This window comes from Panthera onca, chromosome A1 (genome assembly GCF_046562875.1).
Source record: "Panthera onca isolate mPanOnc1 chromosome A1, mPanOnc1 haplotype 2, whole genome shotgun sequence".
Classification (NCBI taxonomy): domain Eukaryota; kingdom Metazoa; phylum Chordata; class Mammalia; order Carnivora; family Felidae; genus Panthera; species Panthera onca.
In genome coordinates this window covers 147,134,210-147,152,192 of record NC_138339.1, presented here as the reverse complement: position 1 = coordinate 147,152,192, position 17,983 = coordinate 147,134,210, and the positions used below count along the sequence as shown (strand labels likewise).

At 48.6% G+C, this 17,983-nt stretch overlaps 1 protein-coding gene and 1 long non-coding RNA gene across 4 annotated transcripts; one reads left to right on the top strand and one right to left on the bottom strand.

The window, feature by feature from the left end:
• Positions 1-6,226: 6,226 nt before the first annotated feature.
• On the bottom strand, positions 6,227-13,916 carry LOC132681683 (uncharacterized). 3 transcript variants are annotated; one of them, XR_013557589.1, is made up of 4 exons: positions 13,509-13,916; positions 8,862-9,035; positions 7,096-7,264; positions 6,227-6,282 (listed from the first exon to the last, which is right to left on the bottom strand). It is a non-coding gene; the product is annotated as an uncharacterized LOC132681683 (long non-coding RNA). The 3 variants fall into 3 exon arrangements; XR_013557590.1 differs by lacking the exon at positions 7,096-7,264 and having other exon boundaries at positions 6,228-6,282; XR_013557586.2 differs by lacking the exon at positions 6,227-6,282 and having other exon boundaries at positions 6,291-7,264.
• Positions 13,911-17,724, top strand: NHP2 (NHP2 ribonucleoprotein). The gene is made up of 4 exons (XM_060636366.3): positions 13,911-14,138; positions 14,218-14,287; positions 16,659-16,764; positions 17,376-17,724. Exons 1-4 carry the CDS (start codon positions 13,979-13,981, stop codon positions 17,499-17,501), a joined length of 462 nt encoding a protein of 153 aa, XP_060492349.1. The 5' UTR covers positions 13,911-13,978; the 3' UTR covers positions 17,502-17,724.
• The last annotated feature ends 259 nt before the right edge of the window (positions 17,725-17,983 follow it).

The following is a 17,983-nucleotide window of genomic DNA, read 5'->3' as shown; positions in this document are numbered from 1 at the left end:
AAAATAGGGGCGCCTGGGTGGCTCAGTCAGTTGGGCATCCGACTTCGGCTCAGGTCATGATCTCACACTCCGTGAGTTCGAGCCCCGCATCGGGCTCTGTACTGACAGCTCAGAGCCTGGAGCCTGCTTCAGATTCTGTGTCTCCCTCTCTCTGACCCTCCCTCATTCATGCTCTGTCTTTCTCTGTCTCAAAAATAAATAAACATTAAAAAAAATTTTTAATTAAAAATAAATAAATAAATAAAACTACTGACTTCTGTCAAACACTGTGGCCTGAGACCGAGCATCCGAGTATGGGAGACAATCATCCACCATTCCACAGCCAGAGAGAAAAACCACTGGCTCAGTTGTGCTCATGTGACATTCGGCATCACGTACGACTCATATTGCAAAACACTGCTTGTTTATTAAGTTAAAATGTATTAGAAATGTTTGCTTGTCTTGCTGAACACTCACAGAACAAGTCACTCACCATCCAAGGTTTTACCATATGAATGAACAGGGTATTTGATACATTTCAACATATATTTTTATTTAAGCCATTCTTGACAAAATAGAATAAGATAAATGCTTTTAAAAAACAACTGAAATGTCGTCTTCCTGAAGCCTTCTTACTTTGATTAAAGTAAGAAACAATACCTTCTTAAATTTATTCTTTAACTTTTCTGGAGGAACAACTAACACAATTGGACAAGAGAAAGAGATTCGAGGTGTAAAAGAGGAAAAGAGTAGGTAAAATCATCACCATTTGCAGATCACATGATTATATACTTGGAAGCCCCAAAAAGGATTAGCCAAAACATTATTCTAAATAAACAATAAGAGAATTCAGCAAGGTGGCTTTTATGTATGCCAACAATAATCAGAAAATAAAGGAAGAAAGGACATAAAACTCCTAGGAATACACTTAATACTCAAGATAAAGATGAAGCAAATAGTAAACGCTGAGCACACAAAACATGTGAGGAAATGGAAAGGCCTTTTGTGTTCCTGAATAAGAAGATTCAAGATCACAAAGATGTCCAACCTCCCCTAGACATCTGATAAACTAATTTAAGGCTATCTATCCTAATAGAAACACCAACAATTTCATAAGAACAGTCTCCTATTGAAAAAAGCAAGATGCGGGTGCCTGGGTGGCTCAGTCAATTAAGTGTCCAACTCTTAGTTTCCACTCAGGTCATGATCTCATGGTTTGTGAGTTCGAGGCCTGCATCAGACTCTGTGCTGACAGTGCAGAGCCTGCTTAGGATTCTCTTTTTCCCCTCTCTCTCTGCTCCTCCCCTGCTCGCGTGGGCTCTCTCTCAGAATAAATAAACTTAAAAAAAAAAAGGAAAGAAATACTTTCTAATACTTTCCTGATCCTCTCAACAATCTGACAGGGCCTTTTTCTCTGCCAGCCTCTCCTGCCCTCCACCGGTTTTTAATTCAGTGAATGTATCCAGAAACCTGACATGTTCATTTTCTTTTTTCCGTTATGTTTATTTATTTTTGAGAGAGAGCGCGCGCATGCATGCATGAGTGGGGGAGGGGCAGAGAGAGAGGGAGACACAGAATCCGAAGCAAACTCCAGGGTCCAAGCTGTCAGCACGGAGCGCGACGCAGCGCTTGAACTCACGAACCGTGAGATCATGACCTGAGCAGAAGTCGGATGGTTAACCAACTGAGCCACCCAGGTACCCCTAATTTTTTTTAATGTTTATATTTTTGAGAGAGAGAGCGAGCACAAGTGGGGGAGGGACAGAGAGAGAGAGAGGGAGGCAGAGGATCTGAAGTGGGCTCCAGACTCTGAGCTGTCAGCACTGAGCCTGAGATGGGGCTCAAACTCAGGAACTGTGAGTTCATGACCTGAGTCGAAATCAGATACTTAACCGACTGAGCTACCCAGGGGCCCCTCCCCCGGGGAGCTTTACACAACTCTGTGCAGGAGCAGCTCGGAATCTCTGTGGAGGGATCTGGCACCACTATTTTTTTTTAACATTTATTTATTTTGGGGAGACAGAGATAGAGCACGAGCAGGAAAGGGGCAGGGAGAGAGGGAGACACAGAATCCGAAGCAGGCTCCAGGCTCTGAGCTGTCAGCACAGAGACTGACACGGGGCTCGAACCCACAAGCTGTGAGCCGAAGTCCGATGCTTAACCCAGTGAGTCACCCAGGCGCCCCACGTGTTTGTTTTCTACCTCGTGCCTGAAAACAGCGTCCATTTCTTCTCTCACGTGTCAGAAGTGTCACAGGATGGCGCAGTGGGCTTCTCTGCTCAGTGCTTTACAGGAGGCTGAGTCAAAGTCTCTACCCACCGTGATCTCACCTGGCGCTCAGGGCGGGTGGTCCTCTTCCGAGCTCATTCCGGTTGTTGGCTGGACTCAGTTCCCGCAGGGAACTTGCAGGACTGGGGCCCCCCTTCCTGTCAGCCGAGGTCGCTCCAGGCTTCCTGCAGCTGCTGTTCAGTCCTTGCACAAGGCTCCCATCTTCACAGCCAGTTTCTAATCTCCCCAATGGCCCAGCTGCCACCAGCCAGGGAAGTGCTCTGCCTTCAGGGACTCATCAGTTATATGCTGGGCCAGCCTGGATAATCCAGGGCAGTCGGTGGTGCCAACTCACAGACTCACAGGAGTGACAGCCCAGTGGACCCACAGATTCTGGGAACTAGGGCAGGACCTCTCTGGGGGCCCAGTTTAGAAATTCTGCCTACCCCACCTGTCCTCTTCCCCACCTGCACCCCCCAGTCTCAAAGTCCTGCTTACCTCCTACATATTGTTCATACCTATTCCCTGAGCTCCGACCTCTTGGCCACCACCATCCTGGGCTCCTCTCACGGGTCAACTGGGCCACTGAAGTGGGTCCCATGCTGCCCTCATCTTTCTTTCCCCTTCCCCAGGCTCCACTGCCCACTCCCCTCTTTTCCCACGGTAGCCAAATGATCTTACAAATGCACAAAGCTAACTGGCCTACTCCCCAATTTATTTATTTAAAAAAAAAATTAATGTTTATTTATTTTTGAGAGAGAGAGAATAAACAGGGGAGGGGCAGAGAGAGAGAGGGGGACAGAGGATCTGAAGCAGGCTCCATGCTGACAGCAGAGAGCCTGATGCAGGGCTCAAAATCACGAACTGTGAGAGTGAGATTACGACCTGAGCCGAAGTCAGCCGCTTAACCGACTGAGCCACCCAGGTGCCCCTTATTTTATTTCTTTTTTCTTTTCTTTCTTTAAAAAGTTTATTTATTTGTTTGTTTCTAAGTGTTTTTGTGGGTTTTTTTTGTAATCTCTACACCCTGCACGGGGCTCAAACTCACAACCCTGGGATCGAGAGTCGCATGCTCTTCCCACTCAGCCAGCCGGGCGCACTTACTCCCCAATTTAAATTCCTGCAGTGCCCCCCAGTAAGCTCAAGACCTAAACAAAACTCCATAAAGTTCATTCGCTCCAATGTTTTCTGGGCATTGACTCCTTGGGAGGTATGGAGATCCACTGACAGTCTCTGCCCTTCTGGGGTTTTCTGTGTTGTAGCCCCGTAGATCCCCAACAATAAGCATGGCCGCCATGAGCACTGAGGGTGGCCGACCTGGTGGGTCCTGCCACCTAGCGTCCTCAACCCTGCCCTCGCCCTCTGCTCCAGGCATGGCCAGCGCCCATCCCCCCACCGATCCAGCAACTCTTAGCAGGAAGCATGTTCTCCCAGGTTCCAGCTCCATCTTCTCCTGGCTGACCGGAACCTCTGGAGGAGAGAAAGACTTTCTCCCTGTAGTTCACCATCGCTCCCTCCAATGCCTAGCACAGAATTTGGCACATTCCAGGTGCTCAGTACATCTTTTGGAATGAATGGGAAGTCCAGTACAGAGACCCCAAACCTCACGTTCCCTCTACTCTTGATGGTTTGTCAACTGTGCTGACACTGCCGGCTGCAAAAACTCCAGCTGCTCAGACTTCTAGCCCATGGGTGCCCACACTGGCGCCCTCTGCCCTGGCCTTAGCTGTACACTGCAGCTGGAGCCCAGGATGGGACTGCTTGGGGAAGAGCTATTTAAGGAACATGGCACGAGGTCTGGCAGGCATGCCAATGTTGACTCCAGGAGGCCGTGGAAAAGGAGCACAGGAACAGAATATGTGCCCACGGAGCTTGCGGATCCTGTGAAACAGTGGGAGGCAGCACGGTGCCATGCAAAGGGGGCAGCTTTGGTACACACACACACACACACACACACACACACACACACACTGCTTAACACCCCATCAAGCTTTACCAAAACAGGAGGGTAAAAGAGAAAAGACAGAAGATGAGAAATTTTGAGAGCATGCAAAGCCAAGGGCAGAGGGTAACAGATGAAACACGTGGTGAGAAATGCAGCCAGGCAGAGGCCGAGGGGGACCACAGAGGACAGCAGCCCTGCATGACACCCACAGGCACCAGGAGGGTGGAAGTGAGAGTCAGAACTGAAACAGGGCGACACCCCCTCCCCCCAACCCACCTCTTCCTCCAAGCAGCTTCAGACCAAAATACCCATCTGGGAAAAGCACACTTTTTTTTTTCCTTAAAGATTTATTTATTTTTGAGAGAGAGAGCCCATGTGAGGAAAGGACAGAGAGAGAGCGGGGACAGAAGATCCGAAGTGGGCTCTGTGCTGACAGCAGCAAGCCCGATGTGGAGCTCGAACTCAACAACCGTGAGATTTTGGCCTGAGCTGAAGTTGGATGCTCAACCGGCTGAACCACCCAGGCGCCCCAAGAGAAAAGCACACTTCAGACTCGTGTTGGTGGCCTGGAATAGAACCTGCTTCAGGCTCTGATTAGGGCTCAGGGGCTGAGGGTGGACTCAGCAGCCACCCCTTCCCCACCACCAGTGAGAGCCACGGCCCACAGCCCAGGGCTGCCCACCCCTGCACAAGCACCCAACTAGAACACATAGGGGCTTATGGAGTTGCCTCGGCTTCCCATCTGCGAAATGTCTGGATTAGGTGGTCCCCAGGGTCCCTTTGGTTTCCGAAAGTCCAGATCTCCCTTCTAATTATATCCCCGCCAGAAATCAGAGCCACATGTCACTGCCTGCCCCAGGTCACTGGCTGCGAAAGTGGGAGAGTCAGTGCTGAAGCCCTATGTCAGAAGCTGCCTAGTGACTTGAGCCTCTCCAGGCCCAGCCCTCCAGTCCCATCACTACCTCAACCCAGCCAGATGGCCCAGGGGCTTGGGGGCTGTCTCAACCTCACCTGATCCCTCGGCTGCACATGGACCTCCAGCACATGCCCCGCTAAGGCATAAGCCCCCAGTGCTGGGCTCAGTTGTGTCCCTGAAAGGATCTATTCAAGTCTTAACCCCTGGTACCTGTACACATGATCTCATTTAGAAATAGGGTCTTTGCAGATGCAATCAAGGTAAGATGAGATCATTAGTGGGTCCTGATCCAATGACCGGTGCCTTTCTCAGAAGAGGAAAATATTGGAGCACTGGCGTGGCTCAGTCAGTTCAGCACCAACTGCAGCTCGGGTCATGATCTCAAGGTTTGTGGGTTCGAGCCCCGCGTCGGGCTCTGTGCTGACAGCTCAGAGCCTGGAACCTGCTTTGGATTCTGTGTCTCCCTCTCTCTCTGCCCCTCCCCCACTCCCACTCTGTCTAGGTCTCTCTCTCTCTCTCTCAAAAATAAAATGAACATAAAAATGTTTTAAAAAAGAAGAGGAAAATATCATGTCAAGGCAGGTGCACAGAAAGAAAGGCATGTGAGGACGGAGGGAGAGATGGGAGTGATATGCCTACAAGCCAAGGAACACCAGGGACTGGGGGGCCATTCCAGAAGTTAGGAGAAAAGCATGGAATAGATGTTCCCCTGTAATCTTCAGAGACAACATGCCCCTGCTGATACTTTGATTTCAGATTTCTAATCTCTAGAATTGTGAGACCATAAAGTTGTGCTGTTTTCAGCCACCCAGTTTGTGGTATTTTATTAGGGCAGCCCTAGGAAACTAATACACCCAGTCAGTTCCCAGTCTCTGCTGGTTGAACAAATGAGTACATCCCACTTCCAGCCACTCCCCCCAGCCCCACCCCCTGCTTGCAATCTGTCATCAAGAGAGAAAGGAAAGGGGTACCTGGATGGCTCAGTCCATTGAGCTTGAGTATCCAAATCTTGATTTCAGCTCAGGTTGTTGCATCCACACGACTCCTGAAACAGAATGCTACGGGCACCAGTGACAGTCACAACAAAGTTTATTACAATGAGAGGCAAGGCGGACCGATCTCGAACAGCCGGGGTACAGAGTTTTTATAGCCGATCACATTGTTTTATCATCACCTGGGAACAGAACAAAGAAACAGTTTCCAGATGAGTTAGAAACAGTTTCCAGATGAGTTAGAAACAGTTGCCTAATGAGGTGTTTATTTTAGACTTTCTGCCTCTAAGTTGCAACCAGTGGATCTCCTTGACCCTGCCTCTGATGCTCTTTTCTTTGAACTTTTGTTTCCTTAATTGGTGAAGCCTAATTTACAAGAGTATAAGGCATAATTTACAAGAGTAAAGCAAGGCTGTTATCTCTTAACCTTCAGTGTCAACACAAAGCTGTTATTTTTCAAGCTAAGCGTTAAGCCCTATATTACAATTTAACCCTTACAAGGTCATGATCCCAGGGTCATGGAATCGAGCCCCATGGCGGGCTGCAAGCTAAGTGTGGAGCTTTCTTAGGATTCTCCCTCTCTCTCTCGCTCTCTCTCTCTCTCTGCCCCTCTCCCCTGCTCACAAGCTCACTCTTTCTCTCTCTCTCAAAAAATAAAAAATTTTTAAAAAGAGAGAGAAAGAAGAAAAGAAGAAGGCCCACCTCTCACATTGGAGAGGTTCAGGGCAACAGTACAAATGGAGCTCTTGATCCCCCCTCTTCTATTCCTACCCACGCCTCTCTGTTCTGACAGTGAGGGACCCACTTGCACATGTGTGGACGCCCCAAGCCAAATGTTCACACTCTGTCCACAACCTACCGACCCACACCTTGGCCGCCCTTCAGATCTACAGGGATGGCCTTCCCTCTGAAGAGCAGACTGGGGGACAGGGCTACGCAGGCCCTGCAGGCCCTTCTAATGGACTCCGCACCAACTGAGCAGAGAATTCCTGTACCTGGAGGGTTGGGGGTGGGGAGCTGACCTCCAGGCCTCGGGCTCCCAGATTCTTCACCCCTAAACTGAGCCCTCTAAAGCTCAGGCCCCGGGAGGGAACCTTCATGCCACCAGCAGAAGCAGAAGGGCAGCCTGAGGGCTTTCCTGGCAGGATCTCCTTCAATCCTCATCTGATTTGAAAGACCAAAAAAACAGGAGCTCCTAAAGTTAAACAATTTGCCCAGGGGGTAAAAAGCTGATAAAACCTTACGGCTGGGATTCAAATCCTGACCTGTTTGACTCTCAGACCACTCCTCTCTCCAGGTATCCTGTCTCTCCCTAGGATTGGTATAAACTAGTAAACTGATCTAAAAAGTGGTTCAAAAACAAAAACAAGCTAACAAACACTATAGCCATCAAAGCAGTTTACTACTGCCCAAATACATATAAGCATCTAGAATATGACAGAGGCATTTTATTTTATTAAGTTTGTTTGTTTATTTGGAGAGAGAGAGAGAGAGAGAGAGAGAGAGGCAGCGCAAGCAGGGGAGGGGCAGAGAGAGAGGGAGGGAAAGAGAATCCCAAGCAGGCTCTGCTCCATGCCAGTGCAGAGCCAGACTTGGGGCTCGAACCCACAAAACTGTGAGATCATGAACTGAGCCAAAACCAAGAGTCGGATGCTCGACTGACTGAGCCACCTAGGTGCTCTCCAACAGAGGTATTTTATTTTTTAATGTTTGTTTATTTTTGAGAGCGAGACAGAGTACAAGTGGGGTAGGGGCAGAGAGAGGGAGACACAGAATCTAAAGCAGATTCCAGGCTCTGAGCTGTCAGCACAGAGCCTGACATGGCGCTCGAACTCACAAACCATGAGATCATGACCTGAGCCGGTCAGACACTTAACCAAGCCACCCAAGCACTCCTCAAAAAATTTTTAAGGTTTATTTATTTTTGGGTATTTTAAGTGAATGCATGGCTCGATAAAGAATTCAATAAATGACAGAAGGACAATGGCTTAGCCAGCTGGAAGAAAGTCAAGCTGGAGCCCAGCCTTGCTCCTAACACTCACATTAAACCTGATGGATCAAACATTTTCATACAAACTGTGAAACCACAAAAGCACTAGGACATTTGCCTTAAAGTACTAAAAGCTCTTCTATAGCGGGAAGAGATCACCGTATAGAAAAACTGGACAAGAATAGAACATAAATGAGCTGTAAAAACATGAAATATAGAGGCGCCTGGCTGAATCAGTTGGTAGAGTGTGCGACTCTTGATCTCGGGGTTGTGGGTTCAAGCCCCACGTTGGGTGTCTGACATTACCTGAAAATAAAATCTTTAAAAAAATAATATCTAACTTTCCCAAGAACTAAATCAATGTAAATGAAAACAAGATACTATTTGTCCCTACTGGATCATCACCAACTTTCTTCCCTCTAAAAAAAAGTTGCTAAAAGGGGCTCCTGGGTGGCTCAGTCAGTTAAGCGGCCAACTTGGGTTCAGGTCATGATCTAGTGGCTCATGAGATCAAGTTCCGCATGGGGCTCTGTGCTGACAGCTCAGAATCTGGATCCTGCTTCAGATTCTGTCTCCCTCTCTCTCTGCCCCTTCCCTGCTCACGCTCTCTTTCTCAAAAATAAACAAACATAAAAAAAGAAAAAGTCGCCAAAGCCCAGTCTTGGCAAGTGTTGGTGAGACGCTATTCAGAACAATTGTAAATTGTACCTCTTTTTTTTTTTTTTAACTTTTTTTTTTTTTTAACAGGGCAGGATAAACACCTTTTATTACATGACTTTCCAGGCTTTGATTTTCCTCAGATAGAACTGTAGCTCCTTGCCCTCCAGCACATAGCCATCTGCTTGGCCACACTGGCCTGGTCTTGAAGCGAGCATGCAAAAAGCTTGCCCTGCTGGAACTGCTCCTCCAGAAGACTGCTTTTAATTTTTTTTAAGTTTATTTATTCTTGAGAGAGAGAGAGAGAGAGAGAGAGAGAGAGAATGAATGAGCAGGGGAGGGGCAGAGAGAGGGAGACACAGAATCCAAAGCAGACTCCAGGCTCCGAGCCATCACTCGAATCCACGAACTGCGAGATCATGACCTGAGCCGAAGTCAAATGCTCAACCAACTGAGGCACCCAGGTGCCCCAATAAATTGTACCTCTTTAGAGGATCACCTGATAATACTGCAGATATCAAAATTATAAATGTTAGGAATTTATCCTGGATAGACTCACAAAAGTAGCAAAGATAGAATATTCATTGCAAACTTACTCAAAATAGTAAAAACACTAAAAACAAACTAAAATCCATTAGCAGGGGCTACTTAAATAAACTATGGAAATCCGCACAATGCAATGTGATGAAGATCTTAGAAGAATAAGATTTATCTCTATGGTAGAAATAGAAACATTTCCCATGATATGTTGATAAGGGGAAATAAATTGCCAGAACAGTACATTATATTATTTTTTAAATAGAATTCATTTTATTATGAAATTTTTAAAAATTTTTCAGACTTTATTTTTAAGTAATCTCTACACCCAACATGGGGCTCAAACCCACAACCCCAACATCAAGAGTTTCATGCTCCACGACTGAAATAGCCAGGTACCCTTTTATTTATTTATTTTTATTTTTATTTTTTCGAAGTAAACTCTATATCCAACACAGGGCTCAAACTCACAACCCTTAGATCAAAAGTCCTATGTTCTACTGACTGAGCCAGCCAGGTGCCTCCATTTTCTATTATTTAATGTATGTAAACAAACATAGGTACACATATGTACCCAAAAAACTTAACAGTGAATACTTGGGGTGCCTAGGTGGCTCCATTGGTTAAGCTACCCATCCTTGATTTCGGCTCAGGTCATGGTCTCACAGTTCGTGAATTCGAGCCCCAATTCAGGCTCTGCACTGGTAGTGTGAAGATTGTTTAGGATCCCTCCCTCTCTCCCTCTCTCTCTGCCCCTCTCCCACTCCTGCATGCGCATACTCTCTCTCTCAAAACAAATAAACTTTAAAAAACAAAAAAGAATGTGGGGAAATTGGAACCCTTGTACATTGATGCTAGGAATATAAAATGGTGCAGCCACTTTGGCAAACAGCCTGACAATTCCCCAAAAAGTTAAACATAGACCCAAGATTTCTAGTTCTAGGTGTGTATACCCATGAGGACTGAAGACATATGCCTACACGAAAACTTGCACATGATTGTTCATAGTAGCACTATTCACAACAGTCAAAAGGTAGAAAGGATCCAATCATCCATTGGCTGATAAATGGATAAAATGCAGAATACAATGGAATGTTAAGTGATAATATTCCTACATGCTGATACCTGCTACAACATGGATAAACCTAGAAAACATTATGCTAAGTGAAAGAAGCCAGACACAAAAGGTCACATGCTATATGATTCCATTTTGATGGAATGTCCAGAACAGGGAAATCTATAGGAACAGAAAGTAAATTAGGGGTTGCTTAGGGCTGGAGAGAATGAGGGGGTCAGAGGGTACAGGGGTTTTTATTGAGGGGATGTAAATGTCTTCAAATTGATTGTGGTGATATCTGCACAACTCACTAAAATATACTAAAACCACTGATTTGTACACTTTAAATGGGCAAACTATATGGTACATAAATTTTATCACAATTAAAAAAAATCATCCTCCCCATCTTTTCAAAAGATGGGACCTTAGACTATCTGGGTCCAACTTTCTCACTTTACAGACAAGGTGCTAAAGCCTCAAGAGAGGTTAAATGAATTGCCCAAGGTCACTTGTCCTTCAGACCCCTGGTCTAATGCCCATTAAGCTATTATGGTCTCATCCCATCTATGCTGCTTCAAGTGAGCTCAAATAGCCATTAGAACAAAATCAGTAAAGTCACACAAGCCACTTCAGATCTGGCACAGAGGTCTGAGCCTGGTTTTAAAAATACATGGTGTAGGGGCACCTGGGTGGCTCAGTTAAGCATCCCACTCTTGGTCTCAGCTCAGGTCATGGTCTCAGGGTTCGTGAGTTCAAGCCCCATATCGGGCTAACACTGCCAGTGCAGAGCCTGCTTGTGATTCTCTCTCTCTGCCCCTCTCCTGCTCACATGAGCTCATGCATGCTCATGTATACACACATACACTCTCAAAATAAAGAAATTTATATAAAAAATGAAAAATAAATAAAAATACATGACGTAGTTGTATGACAGAGGATGTATCACAGAGTCCAAGCAGAGTGTGGGCTTCCAGACAAGTGGACCTGGATTGAAATCCAGCTTTGTATGAGCTCGACCGAGCTATTTACCCTATGAGCCTCCATAAATTGTGCATAATAAAGGCATTCTTTGTGAGCAAGGGAGGAAATACTCCATGTAGTGTGCTGGGCACATAAATGTTCACTTCCTTCCTCCTGCCATATGATCGTGGAGAGGCCTTCACAACTGAGACCTTGGTAAGGTCAGTTAGGCACATTTACTCAGATTGGGTTTCCTGGGGATGAAATTTTCTGCTGGACAGAGTTCATCCTGCCGCATGCACACATCTAGCAGTGCCTCTTCCCCTCGTGACTCTGACACATTGTCATCAGTCCAACAAGGCTGAAAACATTCACAGGAACACCACTCGGAAGCCGGAATAGAAAAGCACCCTTCAGGGGCGCCTGGGTGGCTCAGTTGGTTAAGCATCCAACTTCAGTTCAGATCATGATCTCACGGTTGATGAGTTCAAGCCCCACATTGAGCTCTCTGCTGTCAGCACAGAGCCCACATCGGATCAGACCCTCTGTCCCCTTCTCTCTCTGCCCCTTCCCTGCTTGCCCTCTGCTTTCTCTCTCTCAAAAATAAATATTAAAAAAAAGAAAAGAAAAGAAAAGCACCCTTTAGAGCCCTGCCAGTTATATGTTCAGGAAGCCCACAGGGGGGCTCTCACAGTTTTAGGACGCACTTCCCTGGGACCGCCAAAACTGCTACTACAGGACCTATGGGGAGGGGGGGTGGGCTACGGGAGTGTAAGGGGGTATAGAGAGGTATAGGGAGGTGTAAGGGAGTGTGGGGAGTGGTGGGAAATGGTACAGCAAAGTCCTAGGCAGGAAAGTAACTACCAGTGTCAAAGCTCTGGAAGGGGTTATCTTTTCTTGAGAATTCCAAAATGAAAACATCTTCTTGTTATGTTGTGCATACAAATTTTGTATACTTTCATGTTATTTTTTATTGCTTATATAATGTATTTTCATTGTTCAGTTGATAGACATTTCTATTTGTGAAAACTATTTGGGGTCTAAGCGTAGGATGGATTGCATCCTAATTTTTATTATCTAAATGCTAAATGCTAAATGCTAAATGAAGGGGCACCTGGGTGGCTCAGTTGTTAAGCTCAGGTCATGATCTGGTGGTGGTTCGTAGGTTTGGGCCCCATGTTGGGCTCACCACTGCCAGCTCAGAGCCGCTCTGTCCCCCCCCCCCCCACCCCTTGCACTCTCTCTCTCAAAAATAAATACGCATTAACAAAAAATAATAAAATTAAATAAAATTTAAAAATCTAAAAGAAAAAGCTAAATGTAAACAACCGACTTGTTTTTTATTGAATGACTTTGCACTTGGTTACAGGATTAAAAGTTCAATTTTTAAATTGGCTTAACTAACCAGCGCTCCCACGGCCACCTGTATTCCGTTTTTGTTTTTGTTTTTTTCCCACCTGCATACTTTTAAGTTCCAACTACTGGGGCACCTGGCTGGCTGAGTCGGAAGAACGTGCGACTCCTGATCTCAGGGTCCTGAGTTCGAGCCCCATTTTCGATGTAGAGATTAACACCCCCCCCCCCCAAATTAAATAAACTTTAAAAATTAAAAAAAAAAAAAAAAAAAAAAAAGTTCCACTTACTGGCCTATTCCGCCACCACAAAAATGTCAGGCCTACCATCGTAGGATTCAAGGCAAGTAATTTGTAGCAATGATCTAATTCATATCCATCCAGTGTTCCGGGACACGGTGGAAGAAATTGGAGATAAAAGATCCACCCTAGTCTGGGCCAGCTCGCCGCCCCAGCGTCACCGTCCACTAAAGCTCTACAGACACCTGCAGCGCGGGCGCCCACTAGGAGACCTCCCCCACCGCGCCCCGAAGGCTCAGCCCCAGGGTTCCCAGGGACGCTCACGTTCTCCTCTCCCTCTCCATTCGGGCATCTCCGCGAGGCCGGGGGATTGTGCGGCACACCTGGCAGCAGTAGGAACTGGGAGGAAAACAAAGGGGTCGGGGGCGCCGGTGGGAGTGGGTGGGGACTGCAGTTTTAGATGGGGTGGCAGGGGGCGTGGCAGGGGAACCTCTCCCGTGAGTAGCATTTGAGCAGATCCCTGCGGGAAGACAGGCGCTCAGAGTGAGTGGGGCCACAAAGAGTGTGAGAAACTGTGTGAGAACGGAAGAGGCCCTTGGCAGCGTGAAGCTTTACCTCAACCTCGGCACCGGCGGCACTTCGCCCAGGACCATCTGACGATCAGATTCTACCGCGGTTTGGATTCACCATTCTTCCGCTCGGCCGCAGACCCCGCCCCTCAAGGAAGGGTCCAGTCCTGAGACCTGGTTTCGCTCCCGCAGGTACTGCCTCCTTCGCCGCTCCCAGTACCGGTGAGGCGGACTCTCAGACCAGCGGGAGCCAGTGTGCTTCCAGCCCTTGCCAGGCCCCGCCTCCCCTGGGCCCCGGCCCCTATCCGCTCCGCCCTCCGGCCGAGACTCCGCCCCGTTTGGCCTGTATTTAAGGGTCTGAGCGTCAACGATTGGTCTGAGTCAGAGACTTCGTTTCCCGATTGGCTGGGGTGTACGACAGGCTTACGCAGAACGGGGTGACCCGGAAGTGATTCCTGAGGCTCGGGCCGCGTGGATTCGCCTGCTGCGGGCTCGGTTGCAGCAGCTGCTGCTGCGATGACCAAAATAAAGGCAGATCCAGACGGGCCGGAGGCTCAGGCGGAGGCTTGCCTCGGGGAGCGCACTTACCACGAGCTGCTAGTGAATCTGAACCCCATCGCGCAGCCCCTGGCTTCTCGCCGTCTCACGCGGAAGCTCTACAAATGCATCAAGAAAGGTGATGCAGCCGCCGCGGTGGCCGGTGGTGGCGCGGGTGGTGGGCCGAGACCCCCACACTGACTCTTCTGTTGTTGCAGCTGTGAAGCAGAAGCAGATTCGGCGCGGGGTGAAGGAAGTTCAGAAATTTATCAACAAAGGCGAGAAAGGGTAAGGACCCCCCACCCTCCCACCCCGCCGCCGCTGGATTTTGCATTTCTGAACGATAACAGGTATCTCTACTACTTAGTAGGTGTTTGAGAAAAGTCGGTTAAAAGCGGGGGAGGGCGCTGGATGGTTCAGTCGGTTGAACCTCAGTTGGTAAGATTGAGCCTCACATCAGGCTCTGTGCTGACAGCGTGGATGGAGCCTGCTTGTGATTTTCTCTCCCTCTCTCTAAACATAAAAAAAGTGATCGGATTCAGCCCCACATACGGAAAATAATCAGCAGCCCGTGACTTCCCTTCAATACAGCTAGTGGGTACATCACATCACTTACAAGAGCGCAAAAGTAACACCACTGGGAAAGTGAGTACTGGGGAAGTGAATGGTATAAGCCTACTCACTTAGGGTAGACACCAGCTTCATTCACTCATAGACTATTGTCTATATTCTTTCCCGGGCACTGTGCTATGGGGAGACTGTCTTTAATCAAATACACACAAAATTAAAAGTTCTGAGATAACTGAAGGAGTATACAGGGTGCAGTGAGAATGACTTCATTACTTCTTTTTTGGCATCTGTCAGAATCTGAAACTTACTTATTCCCAGGATCTCCCACTGGTCAGACAGTAAGCTCTTTGAAAACAGGATAAAGCCTCTCATTGCTTTATCCCTAGAAGTATATGGTACATTGTTGGTGCTCAAGAGATAAACAGTCCTGGGATTATTTGATGCCCAGTGGGAAGTCTGACCAAGAGGGCAGGGGTTCTGCCAGAAGATACTGGGTGCCACAATAGGAGAGAGGATAGTGGAGGACAGAAGTATTACCTTCTCGTGGGGCTTTGTAAGCTGTGGTAAGTTTAGTTTTCATACTCAGCTTTGCAGGCCACTGAGGGTTAAAAGCCAGGGAGTGACAGAATTATGTTTACCCTTAGGATTTTTCTGGCAACTCTGGAAAGGATCAGGGGCACAAGAGTACACAAGGAAATTGAGATAGGAGACTGCTGTAGTCTAGAGGAGGTGGGGGTGATTTTGATGAGGTTAGTGGTGGCTGAAATAGAATTAAAGTGGATGGATTTGAGAGGACTTTCGGACATGCAATGAGGAGGTATGGATTCCAGCTGAAGAGGGAAGATCATGAGTTTTGTTTTACACACATGACCTGCCTCCTCCTATACCCCACCCCACCCCCCCACCCCCCAGCAGAACTGTCAAGTTGGCAGGTGGCTGTATAGATTTGGAGCTTGGAAGGGAGAGGCCAGGCAGGAGAGAACAGATTTGGGAGTTGTATGCACATGGCAGTGAGGCCATGGCAGTGCCTGGGGTCACCAGGGAGAAGGTACTGAGAGGGCAGCCAAGGATCAGGCTGTGAGGAGCCCCAGCACTTAAAGGCCACTCAGAGGAAGAGGTGTGCAGAGGAGAGCCCAGAAGACCAAAGAAAAACTAGAGGAGAGCGGGCCCAGTACTTTGAACCAAGAGCTCTTCCCTTATGTTTGCCTCTCACTCCCTGGAGAAACACTCTTCCTTGCCCCAGAGGCCTGACGTCTTGCCAGAGAGGTATCCTACCTGAGGGTTCTCTGGCAAGCCTTCATTAGTTCTGGTCACTCTTGGGACTGAGCGAATGCTTCTCAGCCCAGCACTCAAGGCCTTTGGATATGGCCCCTACTAACCTCTCTAGCCTTCTCGTCTACCCTATCCTAGATTCCAAAGGCCCATCCCAGGCCCCTGCCAGCCAGCTCCTGGGTATGTGGTGCCATTCTGATTCTCAGTCTTAAATGCTTTCCCTGTACCCAGCCCCTCCATGGACTGCCTGACCCCTAAGAAGGTGCCAGCTTTCTGATCCATTGTCCCCTCCTGATTCCTTTTTTTTTTTTTTTCCAGTTTGTTTAGTTGTTTGAGAGAGAACGTGGATAGGGCAGGGGCAGAGAGGGAGAGAGAATCCCAAGCAGGCTCTGGGCCAGCATAGAGCCTGACATGGGGCTCAAACTCACAAACAGTGAGATCATGATCTGAGCTGAAATCAAGTCAAGACATTTAACCAACTGAGCCAGCCACCCAGGCGCCCCATCCCGATTCCTTTCTTGACTCTTCAAGAACTGAGCTTACTCCTGGGGGTCACTACCATACCTCACCTGTCCCAGCGGGATCCCACTTGTCACACTTCATGGCATTTACTTAATTTGCCGAGAACTAGGGATCACCTCCCCAGAGGAAGGTGATCATCAAACACAAATTTGCGCGTACTTTCAGGAAGTGGGAGATCTACATTAATAACTGGGGTCCTTGAGAGCAAGGTCCATCTTACTGGTCTCTAGACAGAGGCACTTTTGACTGAAAGCGGGACTGAGCAAATTAGAAATGAGGGTTTCTCTCATTTCAGGATCATGGTTTTGGCAGGAGACACGTTGCCCATTGAGGTATACTGCCATCTCCCGGTTATGTGCGAGGACCGGAATTTGCCCTACGTCTATATCCCCTCCAAGACGGTAAGGAGCACACGACCCCCGCCCCGGTCTTGGTCAGCATTGGAACAGCGGGTGTGGGATCAGGTCTGTGGGAGCAGGCCACAGTGGGAAAGAACGCAGGCTTTGGAGGCAGACCAGAATGGATCCTTGGCGCTACCGGCTCCTGGTTGAGGGACTGCACGTTGGCGCTTTGCACTTCACTTTCCTTCTTGTGAGCTGGGAATCCTTGCCCTTGTGGACCATGGGAATGGAAAAGGAGGTGTGTGTGGATGTGCTGTCGACCAAGATGCAGTCCTTGTGTTAGTCCCGTTAGGCAGCTGCTGTGCTTGGGGAGGAGCGGGCATTCAAGGGGCTTGTGCAGCTGGCCTTATCCTTATACAGGGGCCGTGGCCCAGAGAGGAGGTTGGCAGGGACCAGGAGAACACAGGTCCGGCCTAAGGAGATAGCCTCTGCTGGGCCGGAGCCCATTTGTGCTTGCTGTGTGGCAATGTAGGCCCAGTGTTGCTGGACCTGACTCGAAAGTTGGCAGAGTTGAAATGATGGTGTCATGCAGACTGCACGGCACTTGTCTGTGGGCTGGATGAGGCCAGCAGGTCATGGGTCTTGCAGCCTTTTTTTCCCCTGCTCCACAGGACCTGGGGGCAGCCGCAGGCTCCAAGCGCCCCACCTGCGTGATCATGGTCAAGCCCCACGAGGAGTACCAGGAGGCTTATGACGAGTGCCTGGAGGAGGTGCAGGCCCTGCCCCCACCCATGTGAAGGACTCGGGCACTTGCTCCGGAAGTGGTTGGTCTGGCAGTGGGCCAGCTGGTTGTCCTCCTGCGGCCTGTGTCTGCGCATTGCCCTGGTCCCCTGCAGCATGTCTTCTTCCCGGGCAGCTCCACCGGCTCTTTTGTGAAGGCATAGCCGGAATGTTCCGTTGAGCATTGGTGAAGACCACTCCAAGGGTATAGTGTGGGGGAAGTAAACGCTAAGACTAAAAGGTGGTGAGTCTGTGGGTGTTTTTTTCAGCGGCAGGTGCTGCTGGGACAAGGAGGTGGTGGGCAGGAGGGAGTAGAAGCAGCCATTCTTGGCAGACAACCCGAAGGACTTACAGGGTGTCCCAGGCTGCTGCCAGACCCAGGCTGAGTCTGGGTCCTCCCATGGCCATGGTAGGTGGCCTCAGGAAGAGGCCACTGCAGCCAACCCTATGCCTAGAGCCTGCAGCCCCTGTGCTGGGCACACCCCCATTCCTTTCTTCC